At 40.6% G+C, this 18,126-nt stretch overlaps 1 protein-coding gene across 1 annotated transcript; it reads left to right on the top strand.

Annotated features, from left to right (window-relative positions):
• Window positions 1-3,126: 3,126 nt before the first annotated feature.
• LOC109241933 (protein XRI1-like) lies at window positions 3,127-5,586 on the top strand. Its single transcript, XM_019408763.1, has 5 exons — window positions 3,127-3,266; window positions 3,363-3,523; window positions 3,606-3,690; window positions 3,934-4,128; window positions 5,045-5,586. The coding sequence occupies exons 1-5, from the start codon at window positions 3,173-3,175 to the stop codon at window positions 5,329-5,331; spliced, it is 822 nt and encodes a 273-aa protein (XP_019264308.1). The 5' UTR covers window positions 3,127-3,172; the 3' UTR covers window positions 5,332-5,586.
• Window positions 5,587-18,126: the final 12,540 nt, after the last annotated feature.

Below are 18,126 nucleotides of genomic sequence, written 5' to 3'. Positions count from 1 at the left end.
CCAAACAAAAGGGCAATTGGATGCAAATGGGTGTACAAAATCAAGTACACATCTAGTGGGGAAGTTGAAAGATATAAGGCTCGATTAGTGGCTAAAGGATACATTCAAAAATAGGGACTGGATTATCAAGAGACTTTTTCACCTGTAGTAAAGATGGTTACTGTCAGGTCTATTGTATCCGTAGCAGAAACCAAAGGTTGTACTCTCTATCAAATAGATGTTTACAATGCCTTTTTTCAAGGAGGCTTGGAGGAAGAAGTGTACATAACTCTACCTTAAGGCTTCTCTCATCAATAAAGGAAGACACGGGTGTGCAGGTTACTTAAGTCACTCTATGGACTTAAGCAAGCTTCGAGGCAATGGAACATTAAACTGACCACAGCACTTCTTAATTCAGGTTTCAAGCAGAGCCACTTTAATTATTCCTTGTTCACTAAGAGACAAAACTCTCATATTGTAATTGTTTTGGCCTATGTTGATGACCTTCTGATCACTGAGAATGATACAGATCTTATTTCTGCTACTAATCAAATTCTGCATCAAAATTTTAAAATCAAAGACCTAGGGGAGTTGAGGTATTTTCTGAGCATTGAATTTGCTAGAAACAAAGAAGGGATCCTGTTACACCAGAGAAAATTTGCTCATAAGCTCATCTCAGCTGTTGGCCTGGCAGGATCCAAACCAGTTCACGCTCCTGTTGAGGTAAATCAGAAACTTACCTCAGTGACTTATGATGCTCATCTTGGTCTTAAGGATGATTGTTTGCTTGAAGATCCTGGTACATATCAAAGACTGATAGGCAGACTTCTTTATTTGAGAATTACAAGGCCAGAGCTTGAGTCAGTTCATATAAGCCCCCAAGAATACTCACATGGAGGCTGCTCTTAGGGTGGTTAGGTACATCAAACAAAGTCTAGGTCTTAGGATTCTTATGTCAGTTACTGCATCTACACACTTGAAGGCTTATTGCAATGCTGATCGGGCAGCATGCCCTAATACCAGGAAATCAGTCACCTGTTACTTTGTACAGTTTGGTGATTCCCTCATTTCATAGAAGTCCAAGAAGCAAAGTGCCATTTCCAGGAGTTCTGCTGAGCCAGAGTATCGTAGCCTAGCATCCACAGTGGCTGAGATTGTGTGGCTTGTTGGTTTATTTGATGAGTTGGGGGTTACTCTCACATTGCCAGTTCCCTTTTATTCTGACAGTAAATCAGCAATACAAATTGCTGCTAATCCTGTTTTCCATGAACGTACGAAATATATTGATATTGATTGTTACTTCATTCGCGAGAAGGTTCATTTAGGCTTGGTTCAAACTGTCTACTTGAGGTTTGCTGATCAACCTGCTGATATCTTGACCAAGGGCTTCAACACACTCACTTACTATCCAAGCTAGGCCTCAAGAATATCTTCATTAGTTCTAGCTTGAGGGGGGGGGGGTGTAATGAGATATGTGATACATGTCGTGACCCAGGTTAATATTGTATAGGTTTAATTTAACCATGACTAGATTAGTAGTAACTACAGTTAGGTGTTAATATTGTAGTTAGATAGTAGTTAGCCGATTATTATGGTATAAGTGGAGGTGCACAGGGTTTTTTGGAACATAACAGAAAATGAGATTCTTTTCTCTCAACTCTCTCTCTCTGCTCTGCTCTTCTTCTGTTCTTCATCTCTTGTGCAAATTCACATAATTGACAATATTATTTAGAGGACATTAATTAAAACACTGGAGGACAAATTTTGGGGAATTTTTTCAAATGCTAGAATAAGGAATAATAAAGTTCATATAAATAATTCCTACATTCGACAAGAGTATCTGAGTATTCAACTATTCATCCCTTATAAAGTAATATTTTTTCTTCATGTCACAAGTTCTGAAAATATCATACAGCTGACCCCGATTTATGTTGGTTAAGATATTTTCAGTTCTTGTGGAATAATCACAAATATTTTTTTGATTATGAATTTACTATTAAAATTTAATACGTAATCTCAATATTCAAGGTGTATTCCTAAATAATCTCATTTTCTAAATATTCAACAATTTTATCAAATTTTAGTGTCTGCCAGATTAGTCAATATTTGTCTCTTTCGATGCAACAACGAAATCTTATTTGTAATAACTGATTTTGTTCGTTAGTTAATTGGTCACATTTTATTCATGAAATGGCTTGGATTGCTATTAATATGAATAGGACGAAATTGTTCTATTGGATGGAATAACTATAAACCCAATCTAATAAGTACCTTGTCTTAGATTTGAGCAGTGTTTTAAAAGGCGTGGGCGTAAGGCGGGGCGTTTTACATATGCCTCAGCGAGGCGCAAGCTCTTAGGCACGGTGCGTAAGCCCCATGAGTATTTAATTTTTAATATTATATAAAATAATATAATTACACTAAATATTTATAAACAGGTAAAATTGCATAAAAATTGAAGAAAACTAAATATGTGAAATATATATATAACTTGAGTCAAAACTAGTCAAAACAATATATTATAAGTTATTTACAAGCAAATGTAACTTGAGTCGAGAATAATAAAATTTTCTATATGGAGGAACAAAAAGGATGACTAACCTGCAATTTGAACTTTGAATTACTGCTAAGAAGGATAATTTCGTTCTCTTTGATTTTGTAAAAGTAAAAAATATTAGCAGACTAGTAGACAGGATAAAAGAATTGGGAAAGACCATAAATTAGGTCTTCAATCAATAAATTTAATACATATTAACATATATTGAGAATTTGGGTATTATATGAAAGACTTATTCAACATATTTTGTTTTAATTTGAAAAAGTCTTTGGGGCTTATGTTTACTACAAAAACATGCCTCAAACGCCCGGGCCATACGCCCCAAATTGCTGGGCGTACGTATCTTGAGACTTTCGCCCCACATCATCGCCTCAGGGGCATTTTTGGTGCGCCTTGCCCTAAAACACTGGATTTGGGAAATTCTATGTATTATTATTGTTGTTGTTGTGACAAATTTCGAAAAATGTAAGTTTCCCCATTTAAGAATTCGAGCAAATATTTCTTTTTTGTTTTTCACCTTGGCTTTATTTTGGTGGGCCATATATTTTGTCTCTACTTAAATATAGCAGCTAGGATGATACATTGGGGGTAATACTACACTTCTCCATCACAAAAAAATTATCAAAGGTAAGTAAAATGGGTGACCTTCACTCCATTGCTTACAGCAACACTAGCTGCTCTTCCCTAGGAGGTTGGGATTTCCATGACCTTCAAGTTTTCAACACTCCATGTAAAAACTCTACTTACTTTTCACTCTTTAATTTCTTCTTCTTGTCATTTTCTTATATTAACCTTCAAGTGTTACTGTTTTTGTTGGTGTATATAGTTATGGAAAACACTCCACCATTTCTGTCCAATCTTGATTCTGACTTCTCCAGTGGCTATCTTCAAGATGCTTTATTCAAATTCAGTTCTAAAAGAAGACGTTTGTTATTGTTTGATGATAATGAGAATTATCAAACTAAAGATTCAAACAATTCCATAAAGGTATGTTGGAGAATTACATTGTCTGAATCTTTAATTTTTACTTGGAAACATTGCAGTTCAATGTTTTCTTATTTATGTGCAGAATTTGTGGAGTTCCAACATGGACCAACAATTTTCTGAGGATTATGATTCCTTTAGCCAGATAACTAAGTGTGATAGCTTTTCGGGTAATTCCAATTCTTCCCTTTTTCTTCTCACTATAGAAATGGAATTGAATTCAATTGTTTTAAGAGGCTGAAGCAATTTTCCATATAATTCAATTAAATGCATTTATTATTATTTGGTAATGATTAGTAACAGCCGTTACAATTTACACATTAAATTGAAATTAAAAGACGAGATTTCTGTTATGATAAGGGAAACAATAAAATTGATAATGATTATTGTGTGCATGGTGTTATTAATGACAGGGGATCCTATGAGCAAAATGAGTGAGGAATATTCCAATATTACAACAGATGTGAAAAGAACAGAGGAGGAAGCCATCTCAGCTTCTCATGAAACTAACTATTATTCTTCAGCATCATCTCATCATCAAAAACTCAACACTCAACACTCCAATTCTGATAAACAAGCCCTACCACAATACCCCAGTTTTCCTACTGGTAACTCTCTCTCTCTCTCTCTCTCTCTCTCTCGGGGTTCATTTAGGCGGTGTCGTGTAGGTTCAATTAAATTAATTACTTTCGTCTCAAATTATGTATATATAGTTTAAAATGTATGTGTACAATAAGAGCAAGCTCAATCATTCTTTATGATGGCAGGGTCATGCATATCGATTAGTTTTGCTATCGGTTTTCATGAAATGTTGAACAACATGACATACCGTTTGCCAATTTCAAAATTTTGCATATAAGTATTTCAACTTTATTAATGTGTTTATTATCAAATTTTCACTTAACCAATTTTAAATCCGCATCTACCTCAACAAAGGATAACAGATTCGCACTAGCTGCTCTGTTTTGGTTTTTTACTACTCCTTCTGTTTCAATTTATGTGAACCTGTTTGACCGGGCACGAAGCTTAAGAAATAAACGAAGACTTTTTGAATTTGTGGTCCTAAACAAGTCAAAAAAGGGGCCCAGAGTAATTGTTCTCATTAACGGTAAAATTGTGAGTTTAAGCTAAATTGTTTTCAAATTTAGAAAGGGTCATTCTTTTTGAAACGGACCAAAAAAGAAATAGGTTCACATAAACTGGAACAGAGGGAGTATGTATTATGTTGTCGTTATTTCTGTGTAAGATAGCCCAAAAATTGAGGAAAAAATAGTACAAGTATGGCGTTCCTCAAAGTTATATCTATGCAGTCTTGTGATCTGTGCAGGTTTCACATTTTTTATAGAGCCTTACGTTATCAAAAGCCTTTGACCATAGTCCAAAATTAACTAATGTATAATTTTGGTATTTGAATTATATTCGTAACAGTAGCGCCATTAATTACGGAGTACTATAGTTTTTTTTCAAATTATAAAGTTGTTAGGTTACCATAGTCTAATAAGTTATTTTCTTAATTATTTGAAGGAGGAAGTGATCAAAAGAGATCAAAGAAAAGGATGGCAGCAAAAGTTGTGTATCCATTTGGCGTAGTGAAGCCAGGAGGACAGGAAGGGGACGTGACATTAAACGACATCAACGAGAGGATTCTGATGAGGCCGACCCGACCGGTAAGGCATCCGGTCGGAGATTTTGCCTGTCGGCCAATAGTATCACCGACCGGACCGGGGTTGTCCGGCAAGACTGTGGTGGCGCTCACTAAAATTCATACCCAAGGGAGAGGGACAATAACGATTATAAGGACTCGAGGTTGAGCAAATAGAGGACCTAGGATTGACTAGTCAATTTTATTTCTAGAGGAGGGGTGTGGGTAGGGAATTCAGAATTTTGGAGGAAAATGTGTAGTTAATTTTCTTTCGGGGGGTAAAAAGCAAGTTTATATAAAATGTATAGATATGGAGGTAATTAAGTGGATGTATAGATCATAGTTACTCCTATGTTTGTTCGTGAACATTAGAATGAAACATGTTTTGCTTTAGATTTACTTCTGACAATGAAAGATTTCCTAAGGACTGTGTTGATTTTAAAAGGACGTTTTTTTTGTATGTAGTGACCGGCAGTGGCAAAGCTAAGAATTTTTCTAAGGGTCTTCAAATTTAAAAAAATTTAAAAAAAAATCTGATAAAGGATGTTGATTATGTGTTATATACCTCTAAAATGTAATATTGTACCTATATATATATTGCAATTTTTCGCCGAAAAACGGTCAAATGACCACCCTTATGACCATGTAGCTTCGGCCACGATGACCAGGATGGATTGAACTATCCAATTAAAGTCGAAAAGCCACTCACTCGACTGAAAAAGGTTCTAATATTAAGCTAAAGTTTTATATAATCAGAATCGAATTAATTGAGGATTTATTGAAACAAACGAGCAGTAATTTTTGTTGATTTATTACTATGAAAAATTCTCAGCCATACATGATACAAAAGTTATTTGAAAACTTAAATTACTTAATACAGAATTGGATATACTATTAACTCCTAAATTAAAAGTTAGTGTTAGATTGTGTCGGTATACGGATTGGCAGTGGTATACGTGTGGGCTTTGCTTCCTCTGTTTATTGTCGTAGATCTTCTCCTAAACTATTTACTTCTTCTTAAACACCCGTTTAACTCCGTCAAACAAATTCCTTCAAAAATCGCCTTTAACCGAACTCCAAACCTTAAAATAATGAAAAATGAGATAAACCCTCGAATTATAATACTGCCTAGCGATTTCTGCATCTACAAAAAAATTGTCGCTTCTGCGGACAAATGCTCGCATATGCGAACTCACTTAAGTCCCTCTATTTTCTTGAAAAGGAAATTTAAATAAATTGGAAGAGTACGAGCTAAAGTGTCTTTCATTTCTTTATAGATTAATTTGCTATCTACCATTTTTTATCACACTTTTCTGATCTTTGTGAAATTTGAAATTACTAGAAAGAGACATCAGGAGAAAGCTCGTAAAGATATAAAAGTAAAAGGTTAAAGGAATAACGGTTAGCTTTTAACATTGGATAAATTGTAAATTGTTTATTAATATTTTATAATCCCTAAATTATCCCTTTACATCATGTTGACTATTATGTTATCCCAACTTATAAAATGATCAAATAAGCATCAAGGCCTGTTTTTCGAAAAATTTAAAAGAAGTGTCAGGTTATGAGAAAAAAAAAATAGTTGGAGGAAAGCAATGCATGTGACTAAAGTGAACTATCCCTTTGACTATTGCATCCTAAGGCTTTATATATTATGTTGAAATTGGTAAGGGGTGAAGGGATAAAAAAGAAAAAGAAAAAGAAAAAGAAAGGACCATAAGGAAAAAGAAAAATACAAAGAGAAATAAAGGAAAAGGTAAAGCGTTGATATAAATTCCTTGACAAGTACAGTTGCTGTGTGGATAAACAATACTGGCACAATGTAGCTATTACTCTCTTTGTCCCAATTTAATCAACATTCTTTTATTTTTAGTATGTCCTGAAAAAATGAGAAATTTTCACAAACCACTATTATTTAGTGGTTATTAGCTAGTTGTAGCTACCATTTATTTTATTACTTTCTATAGCTATGTTTTAGGTTTTCTTAGAGTGTATTCGATGTATTTAATTTCTCGCCGTGAATGTGATGACCCAAAGGGCCATATTTTGTTTTAGAACCCGATTCCATGTACCGAGGCCTTGAAAATCTTATTTTATCTCTCCTCGATTTGCATGCGCAGTCCGGGCGTGTATTCGGAAAGCCCTTATGTGAAAAACTTAAGAAAAGATGATTTTTGGCTTAAAAGGATGATTTTAGTTGACTTCGGTCAATATTTTGGGTAAACGAACCCGGACCCGTGTTCCGACGGTCACGGAGGGTCCGTAGTAAAATATGGGACCTGGGCGTATGCCCGGAATAGGATTCTGAGGTTCCTAGCCCGAGAAATGAATTTTCGAAGAAAATTGATAAGACTGAAAATGCAATAATTTAAATGATTTGATCTTGTTGGTATCGCGCTCGTATTTTGGTTCCGGAGCCCTTTACAGGCCCGTTATAATATTTAAACCTTATCTGTGAAATTTGGTGAAAAACGGAAGTGATTTGACGTGATTCGGACCTTTGGTTGAGAAAATAAGAAGTTTGAAACTATCTTGAAAATTTCATGTGTTTTGGTGTTGAATTCATAGTTCTAGATGTTATTTTGGCGATTTGATCGCATGATCAAGATCGTATGATGTTTTAAGACTTGTGTGCATGTTTGGTTTGGAGCCCCGAGGGCTTGGGTGAGTTTTGGATAGGCTACGGAGTGATTTTGGGACTTAGAGAATTGCTGGTGTATCTGGTATCTGTTGCAGGCCTCTGATCTCGCAATTGCGAGCAAAACAGGCATGGCAATTGCGAGGTCTTCACCGCAATTGCGAAGAAGGCCTGGGCCATCAGGGTTCGCAAATGCGAACATATCTTCGCAATTGCAAAGAGAGTCTGGGAAGGGGTGTGATCGCAAATGCGATCTTTTTGCCGCATTTGCGGAGGTCTGATCGCAATTGCGATCATTACCTTCACAATTGCGAAGGCAGCAGAGATGTGGGGACTTCGCATTTGCGAAGCTCTGGTCGCAAATGCGATATCTGCAACTGTTCAAAATATAACTTAGACGGGATATTTTTGGGTAGAACTTAGGAATTTCGAAATTTGGGGATTTAGACCTCAAATTGAGGTCGGATTCCAAAACCAATTGTATATCCCGGCTCGGGGGTGAATGGGTAATTGAGTTTTGGTCCGAATTTTGAGTTTTGACCAAGCGGGTCGGGGGTCGATTTTTGACTTTTTGGGCAAAATGATGGGAAATCTATAATCATGCATTGGAATTGGTTTCTTTAGCGTTAATTGATGTTAATAAGTTAATTATGAATAGATACGAGCGGATTGGAAGTGGAAACCAAGGGAAAAGCGGTATTTGAGGCTTGAGTTTGGCCGTGGAATCGAGGTAAGTGTTGTGGCTAACCTTAGCTTGAGCGATTAGGTATTGTTGCCTTATTTGCTACATGTTTAGTTGTTAAGTACGACGTATAGGTGAGGTGACGAGTATCTATACGTTGTTGTCGGGTCATAGCATGCGAGTGAGTCTTATATTTGTGACCGTTGTGTTTCTTTGTTCGTACTGTTCCTGCTTAAACTGGTTAATACTCATGTTAAACAAGTCTTCTTATGTTTTCTTGGTTTTGGATATTGGTTGAGTATTGGCTCAAGTTGAGGTTTATGTTGTGATGTTAAATGATGAAACGAAGTTGTTTAATTATGATGCCCTTGCCGGGTTGTTATTGTTTCTGTTGTTTCTTATGTGGTGAGGAAGAATGATAAAGCACGAAGGGTGATGCCGTGCACGTTTTTATTATTGATTATCTGGTGAGCCTAAGTGGTAAAGCACGAAGGGTGATATCGTGCACATTTCTATTATTGATTATCTGGTGAGGCTGAGTGGTAAAGCACGAAGGGTGATGCCGTGCACATTTCTATTATTGATTACTTGTGAGGTTGAGAGTAAAAGCATGAAGGGCGATGCCGTGCATTTTCCGTTTGCTGTGATTACTTGTTATTATCGGATCAAGGTGTACTAGTTGTTTAAATTCCTCCACTGCTGTGATTCTTGTTTTTGGTACCCCCCATAGCATGTTGCCCCCTTCCCATTAATTTCTACTTAGCTTCTATTAAATTGTTATTCTGTTAGCATATTGTTTAACTGCACAGGTTTATGTTATTTTTCGTGTCCTAGCCTCGTCACTATTTCGCCGAGGTTAGGCTCGGCACTTACCAGTACATGGGGTCGGTTGTACTGATACTGCACTCTGCACTTTCTGTGCAGATCCCGGTACTGGATCTCACTAATCAGAGTTTGGGTTGCTGCCTTCAATCCACAGGAGACCCAAGGTAGATCCGCCGGCGTCGCAGATCCTGGAGTCCCCTTCCCTCTATTTTAGATTCCTGTTTTCTTTCATTCCGAAAAACATATGTATTTCCTTGAAACCATTTTTTGTAGAAATTCTTAGACGTTCGTGGATTGTGACACCAGATCTTTGGGGTAGTCGTGTATTAGTGTTTTAAATTGTTATAAAAATTTCCGCACTTCATATCTGTTTAGTTTTAATTACTGTAAATTTCTGTTTTGGTTAATGATTAATGTGTTAGAACTGTATCTGTTGGCTTGCCTAGCATTCTAATAGTTAGGCGCCATCCCGATCCCGACGGCGAGAAATCCGGGTCGTGACAAGTTGGTATCAGAGCACTAGGTTGCTTAGGTCTCACAATTCACGAACAAGCTAGGTAAAGTCTGAGGGATCGGTACGGAGACGTCCGTGCTTATCCTCCAGAGGCTACAGAGTTTAGGAATATCTTCACATCTATCCTTCTCTATCGTGCGATTTAATTTCTCAATGCTAATTGAACTTCTACTCTTTTCTTTCGCAGATGGCGAGAACACGTACCGCTTCATCAGCTGATCAGCAGCCCGAGGCCGTGCTATAGGCCGAGGCAGGGGCAGGGCTCAGCCTATAGCTCGAGCAGCAGCACCAGTATCGGAGCCTCAGGTGGACTTTGATGATGAGGTTCCGGCCCAGACCGTTCCAGCAGGGCCAGCTCAGGTTCCAGAGGGGTTTATCGCTACCTCGGTACTCCAGGATGCTCTGGTCCGTCTAGTGGGCCTTATGGAGAGTGTTACTCAGGCAGTCATACTTCCTGTAGCACCAGTCGTCTCTCGGGCTGGGGGAGGAGCACAGACTCCCGCTACTCACACTCCGGAGCAGATGGCTCCCCAGTTTCAGACTCCAGCAGCTCAGCCAGTTGGGGTAGTTCCGCCGGGTGTTGTAGCACAGACCGGTGATGGATCAGCTATGTCTTCTGATGCCTTGTGGAGATTGGACAGGTTCACCAAGCTTTTCACGACTACCTATGGCGATACATCTTTAGAGGATCCCCAGGATTATTTGGATAGTTGTCACGAGGTTCTACAGAACATGGGGATAGTGGAGACCAACGGGGTCGACTTTGCTGCATTTCGTCTGTCAGGTTCTGCCAAGAAATGGTGGAGGGACTTTTGTTTGGCCAGACCAGCTAGGTCGCCTGCTTTGACTTGGGACCAGTTCTCTCAGCTATTTCTCGAGAAGTTCCTTCCTGTCACTCAGAGAGAGGAATACCGTAGGCGGTTCGAGCATCTTCAGTAGGGTTCTATAACTGTCACTCAATACGAGACTAGATTTATTGATTTGGCTCGTCATGCTATTCTTATACTCCCCCACCGAGAGAGAGGGGGTAAGGAGGTTTATTGAGGGACTTGCTCAGCCTATCAGATTGCAGATGGCTAAGGAGCCAGGGAGCGATATTTCTTTTCAGGATGCGGCCAATGTGGCCAGGTGAGTTGAGATGGTTTTAGCTCAGGGGAGTGGCCAGGGGTCTGATAGGAGGCCTCGTCATTCTGGCAGGTTTAGTGGTGCCTCGTTTGGAGGCAGGGATCCTTTTGGTAGAGGCCATCCTCCCAGGCTGTTTCATTCAGCACTTCAGGCTTTTCAGGGTGCTCCAGGTGGTCGTGGCTCTTATATGCAGTGTTCTGATCAGCTACCCTATAGTGCATCACCAGCTCCTATCAGTGCCCCCCCCCCCCCCCCGCTCCAGAGTTTTCAGGGTGGTTACTCAGGCCGTCAGGGTCAGTTTCAGAGTCAGCAGTCTCAGCAGCCAAGGTCTTGTTATACATGTGGCGATCCGAGGCATATTACTAGATTTTGCCCTCGAGCATCGAGCAGTTCTCAGCATTAGGGTTCTCATGCCATGGTTCCGGCACAGGGTGTTCCACCGCCCGCTCATCCAGCTAGAGGTAGGGGTCAGGCATCTAGAGGTGGAGGTCGAGGTGTTAGATGTAGAGGTCAGGCCGCTAGAGGTGGAGGCCATCCAGTAGGAGGCCGTCCCAGGGATGTAGTTCAGAGTGGTGGGGCCCAACCCCGATGTTATGCTATTCCAGCCAGACCGGAGGCTGAGTCCTCCGATGCAGTTATCACAGGTATGGTTTCAGTTTGCAGTAGAGATGCTTCAGTTCTATTTGATCCAGGGTTTACATACTCCTATGTGTCATCTTATTTTGCTCCATATTTGGTTGTGTCTCATGATTCTTTGAGTGCTCCCTTGTATGTGTCCACGCTAGTAGGGGATTCTATTGTTGTAGACCGTGTCTATCGTTCGTGTGTGGTTGCTATTGGGGGTCTTGAGACTAGTTTAGATCTCCTACTTCTCGATATGGTTGACTTCGATGTTATTTTGGGGATGGATTGTTGTCACCTTATCATGCAATATTGGACTGTCATGCCAAGACCGTGACCTTAGCTTTGCCGGGGTTGCCTCGCTTGGAGTGGAGAGGGACTCCTGGTCATTCTATCAGTAGGTTTATTTCTTATATGAAGGCTTGGCGTATGGTCGAGAAGGGGTGTTTAGCTTATTTAGCTTACGTTCGTGATTCTAGTGCTGAGGTTACTTCTATGGATTCCGTGCCAGTTGTTCGGGAGTTTCCAGAGGTATTTCCTGCAGACCTGCCGGGGATGCCACCCGACAGGGATATTGACTTTTGCATTGAGTTGTCTCCGGGCACTCAGCCCATTTCTATTCTGCCATACCGCATGGCTCCGCCAGAGTTGAAAGAATTGAAGGAGCAGTTGCAAGATTTGCTTGATAAGGGCTTTATTAGACCTAGTGTCTCGCCCTGGGGTGCACCGGTGTTGTTTGTAAAGAAAAAGGATGGATCGATGAGGATGTGCATAGACTATCGGCAGTTGAACAAAGTCACCATCAAGAACAAGTATCCATTGCCGAGGATTGATGACTTATTTGATCAGCTTCAGGGTGCCAAGGTGTGCTCGAAGATTGATTTGAGGTCTGGCTACCATCAGTTGAGGATTAGGGCATCCGATGTCCCTAAGATAGCTTTCCGCACTCGGTACATTATGAGTTTCTAGTGATGTCGTTTGGGTTGACAAATGCCCCAGCAACATTTATGGATTTGATGAACCAGGTGTTCAAGCCCTATTTGGATTCCTTTGTGATTGTTTTCATTGATGATATCTTGATCTACTCCCGCAGCCGAGAGGAGCACGAGCAGCATCTTCGGATCGTTCTTCAGACTCTGAGAGACAGTCAGTTATATGCTAAGTTTTCGAAATATGAGTTTTGGTTGAGTTCAGTTGCTTTCTTGGGTCACGTTGTATCAACAGAGGGTATTCAGGTGGATCCTAAGAAGATTGAGGCAGTCAAGGATTGGCCTAGACCCACATCAACTACAGAGATCAGGAGTTTCTTGGGTTTGGCGGGTTATTACCGTCAGTTTGTGGAGGGGTTGTCATCCATAGCAGCCCCGATGACCAGGTTGACCCAGAAGGGTGCCCCGTTCAGGTGTTCGGACGAGTGTGAGGCGAGCTTTCAGAAGCTCAAGACAGCTTTGACTTCGGCGCCGGTGTTGGTGTTGCCCACAGGTTCAGGGCCATATACAGTATATTGTGACACATCTCGTATTGGACTTGGTGCGGTGTTGATGCAAAATGGCAAGGTTATTGCATATGCTTCATGGCAGTTAATGATTCACGAGAAGAATTATCTCGTTCATGATTTGGAGCTAGCAGCCATTGTTCACGCGCTGAAGATTTGGAGGCATTATCTATATGGCGTGTCATGTGAGGTGTTCACGGATCATAAGAGTTTGCAGTATTTGTTCAAGCAGAAGGAGCTCAATTTGAGGCAGAGAGGTGGTTGGAGCTATTGAAAGACTATGATTTCACCATCTTATATCATCCCAGGAAGGCCAATGTGGTGGCCGATGCTTTGAGTAGGAAGTTAGCTAGTATGGGTAGCCTTGCGTATATTCCAGTCGGCGAGAGACCGCTTGCATTAGATGTTCAAGCTTTGGCCAATTAGTTCGTGAGGTTGGATGTTTTTGAGCCCAGTCGTGTTCTAGCTTGTACAGTCGCTCGGTCTTCCTTGTTTGAGCGTATTAGGGAGCGGCAGTATGATGATCCTCATTTTCTTGTCCTTAGGGTCACAGTGCGGCACGGAGATGACAAGCAAGTGACAGTTGGAGATGACGGAGTTATGAGGATGCAGGGTCGATTTTGTGTGCCTAATGTGGATGGACTTCGTGAGTTGATTCTAGAGGAGGCCCATAGTTCTCGGTATTCTATTCATCCCGGCGCCGCCAAGATGTACCAGGACTTGCGGCAGCATTATTGGTGGGGAGGATGAAGAAGGATATTGTTGCATATATAGCTCGGTGTGTGAATTGCTAGCAGGTAAAGTACGAGTATCAGAGACCTGGTGGTTTGCTTCAGAAGATTGAGATTCCTGAGTGGAAGTGGGAGCGTATGACTATGGATTTTGTTGTTGGACTCCCACGGACTCAGAGGAAGTTCGATGCAGTATGGATTATTGTTGATAGGATGACTAAGTTAGCGCATTCCATTCTTGTGGCAGTTTCCTATTCTTCGGAGCGGTTGGTTGAGATCTATATCCGGGAGATCGTTCGTCTTCATGGGGTGCCCGTGTCTATCACTTTTGATCGAGGTACGCAGTTTACCTCGCATTTCTGGAGAGCAGTACAATGTGAGTTGGGTACGCGGCTCGAGTTGAGCACAACATTTCACCCTCAGACGGACGGACAGTCCGAGCATACTATTTAGATTTTGGAGGATATGCTCCGCGCTGTGTTATTGACTTTGGAGGTTCTTGGGATTAGTTCTTGCCGTTAGCGGAGTTTGCCTACAACAACAACTATCAGTCGAGCATCCAAATGGCTCCGTATGAGGCATTATATGGTAGACAGTGTCGATCTCCAGTTGGGTGGTTTGAGCCGGGGGAGGCTCGGTTGTTGGGTACAGATTTAGTACATGATGCCTTGGATAAGGTTAAGATTATTCAGGATAGGCTTCGTACAGCTCAGTCCAGGCAAAAGAGTTATGCCGACCGTAAGGTTCGTGATGTGGCATTCATGGTCGGAGAGCGAGTGTTGCTTCGAGTATCGCCCATGAAGGGCGTGATGAGATTTGGGAAGAAGGGCAAGCTAAGCCCTAGGTTCATCGGACCTTTTGAGATTCTTGATCGAGTGGGAGAGGTGGCTTACAGACTTGCGTTGCCGCCAGGTTTATCAGTCGTGCATCCAGTGTTTCATGTGTCCATGCTTCAGAAGTATCACGATGATCCGTCCCATCTGTTAGACTTCAGCACTGTCCAGTTGGACAAGGATTTGACCTACGAAGAGGAGCCGGTAGCTATTCTAGACCGGCAGGTTAGTCAGCTGAGATCGAAGAGTTATCCTTCGGTTCGCGTGCATTGGAGAGGTCAGCCTATTGAGGCAACTACCTGGGAGTCTGATTCCAATATGAGGAGCAGATATCCCCATCTTTTCACCGACTCAGGTATTTTTTTCTATGTCCGTTCGAGGACGAACGGTTGTTTTAGAGGTGGAGAATGTGATGACCCAAAGGATCATCTTTTGTTTTAGAATTCTACTCCGTGTTTTGAGGCCTTGAAAATCTCATTTTATCTCTCCACAATTTGCGTGCGTAGTCCGGACGTGTATCCGAAAAGCCCTTATGTGAAAAACTTAAGAAAAGATGATTTTTGTCTTAAAAAGATGATTTTAGTTGACTTTGGTCACATTTTGGGTAAACGGACCCGGACCCGTGTTACGATGGTCCTGGAGGGTCCGTAGTAAAATATGGGACCTGGGCGTATGCCCGGAATCAAATTATGAGGTCCCAATCCCGAAAAATAAATTTTTGAAGAAAATTGATAAGATTGAAAATGCAATAATTCAAATGATTTGATCTTGTTGGTATCGGGCCCGTATTTTGGTTCGGGAGCCCTTTATAGGTCCGTTATAATATTTGAACCTTACCTGTGAAATTTGGTGAAAAACGGAAGTGATTTGACGTGATTCGGACCTTTGGTTGAGAAAATAGGAAGTTTTAAACTATCTTGAAAATTTCATATGTTTTGGTGTTGAATTCATAGTTCTAGATGTTATTTTGGCGATTTGATTGCATGAAAAAGTTCGTATGATGTTTTAAGACTTGTGTGCATGTTTGGTTTGGAGCCTCGAGGGCTCGGGTAAGTTTTGGAAGGCTACGGAGTTATTTTGGAACTTAGAGAATTGCTGGTGTATCTGGTATCTGTTGCAGGCCTCTGATCTCGCAATTGCGAGATCAGGCTTCGCAATTGCGAGCAAAACAGGCATGGCAATTGCGAGGTCTTCATCGCAATTGCGAGGAAGGCCTGGGCCAGCAGGGTTCGCAAATGCGAACATAATTGCGAAGAGAGTCTGGGAAGGTGTGTGATCGTAAATGCGATCTTTTTGTCGCATTTGCGGATGTCCCTGATCGCAATTGCGATCATTACCTTCGCAATTCAGACATGTGGGGAACTTCGCATTTGCGATGGTTCTTCGCATTTGCGAAGCTCTGGCCGCAAATGCGATATCTGCAGCTGTTCAAAACATAACTTAGACGAGATTTTTGATTCATTTCTCAAATTTTCAAACCCTAAGCTTCAAGAGACGATTTTCCAAAGACCATTTCTTCCCAAAATCATAGGTAAACGATTCTTAACTCATTTCTTCCAATCTATTTCATCTTTTTACAAGATTTCATCCAAGAATCTAGGGTTTTTCATGGTGGAATTGGGTGTTTTTGGGTAGAACTTAGGAATTTCGAAATTTGGGAATTTAGACCTCAAATTGAGGTAGGATTCCCAAACCAATTGTATATCCGGGCTCGGGGGTGAATGGGTAATCGGGTTTTGGTCCGAATTTTGAGTTTTGACCAAGCGGGCCCGGGGTCGATTTTTGACTTTTTGGGGAACATGATGGGAAATATATAATCATGCATTGGAATTGGTTTCTTTAGCGTTAATTGATGTTAATAAGTTAATTATGAATAGATACGAGCAGATTAGAAGTGGAAACTAAGGAAAAGCGGTATTTAAGGCTTGAGTTTGGCCGTGGAATCGAGGTAAGTGTTGTGGCTAACCTTAGCTTGAGGGATTAGGTATTGTTGCCTTATTTGCTACATGTTTAGTTGTTAAGTACGACGTATAGGTGAGGTGACGAGTATTTATACGTTATTGTCGGGTCATATCATGCGAGTGAGTCTTATACTTGTGACCGTTGTGTTTCTTTATACGGACTGTTCCTGCTTAAACTGGTTAATATTCATGTTAAACAAGTCTTATTATGTTTTCCTGGTTTTGGATATTGGTTGAGCATTGGCTCAAGTTGAGATTTATGTTGTGAAGTTAAATGATGAAACGAAGTTGCTTAATTATGATGCCCTTGCCGAGTTGTTATTGTTTCTGTTGTTTCTTATGTGGTGAGGAAGAGTGATAAAGCACGAAGGGTGATGCCGTGCACGTTTTTATTATTAATTATCTGGTGAGGCTGAGTGGTAAAGCACGAAGGGTGATGCCGTGCATGTTTCTATTATTGATTATCTGGTGAGGCTGAGTGGTAAAGCACAAAGGGTGATGTCGTGCACATTTCTATTATTGATTACCTGTGAGGTTGAGAAAAAAAGCACGAAGGGTGATGCCGTGCATTTTTCGTTTGCTATGTTTACTTGTTATTACCGGATCAAGGTGTACTAGTTGTTTAAATTCCTCCACTGTTGTGATTCTTTATTTTGGTACCCCCCATAGCATGTTGCGCCCTTCCCGTTAATTTCTGCTTAGCTTCTATTAAATTGTTATTCTGTTTGCATATTGTTTAACTGCACAGGTTTATGTTATTTGTCGTGTCCTAGCCTCGTCACTACTTCACCGAGGTTAGGCTCAGCACTTACAAGTACATAGGGTCGGTTGTACTGATACTGCACTCTGCACTTTCTGTGCAGATCCCAGTACTGGACCTCACTGATCAGAGTTTGGGTTGCTGCCTTCAGTCCACAGGAGACCCAAGGTAGATCTACCGGCGTTCGTAGACCTTGGAGTCCCCTTCCCTCTATTTTAGATTCATGTTTTCTTTCATTCCGAAAAACAGATGTATTTCCTTGAAACCAGTGTTTGTAGAAATTCTTAGACGTTCGTGGATTGTGACACCAGATCTTTGGGGTAGTCGTGTATTAGTGTTTTAAACTGTTATAAAATTTCCACATTTCATATCTGTTTAGTTTTAATTATTGTAAATTTCTATTTTGGTTAATGATTAATGTGTTAGAACAGTATCTGTTGGCTTGCCTAGCATTCTAAGAGTTAGGCACCATCACGATCCCGACGGTGGGAAATCCTGGTCGTGACAGTGAAATAGGGGATTACGGCAAGACAGATTATTGTATTCGACTATATTCACGGCGTGAAACATGGGATTACAGCTAGACAAATTATTGTATTGGACTGTATTCAACTGTATTCACGATATGTATTTGTGAATACAGTAACGTAAACAGCGCAATTCATGGTCTATTCAGCTGTTTTTAAACGAAAAGTGAATCAATTAACATAATAGACTCCTAATATAACTCAAACTCAATTATAACTTACAAATATTGTATTTCCAGTTATAAAAAAGAT

Source organism: Nicotiana attenuata, unplaced genomic scaffold (genome assembly GCF_001879085.1).
Source record: "Nicotiana attenuata strain UT unplaced genomic scaffold, NIATTr2, whole genome shotgun sequence".
Lineage (NCBI taxonomy): Eukaryota > Viridiplantae > Streptophyta > Magnoliopsida > Solanales > Solanaceae > Nicotiana > Nicotiana attenuata.
Note: the sequence above shows the minus strand (reverse complement) of the source record. Positions and strands in the feature narration are given on the sequence as shown.

Bases quoted from the DNA above. Each gene is read 5' to 3' on its own strand.
- LOC109241933 (XM_019408763.1), top strand. From the start codon at position 3,173: ATGGGTGACCTTCACTCCATTGCTTACAGCAACACTAGCTGCTCTTCC. The intron at 3,524-3,605 runs GTATGTTGGAGA...ATTTATGTGCAG, and splicing joins ATTCAAACAATTCCATAAAG to AATTTGTGGAGTTCCAACAT. The intron at 3,691-3,933 runs GTAATTCCAATT...TATTAATGACAG, and splicing joins TAAGTGTGATAGCTTTTCGG to GGGATCCTATGAGCAAAATG.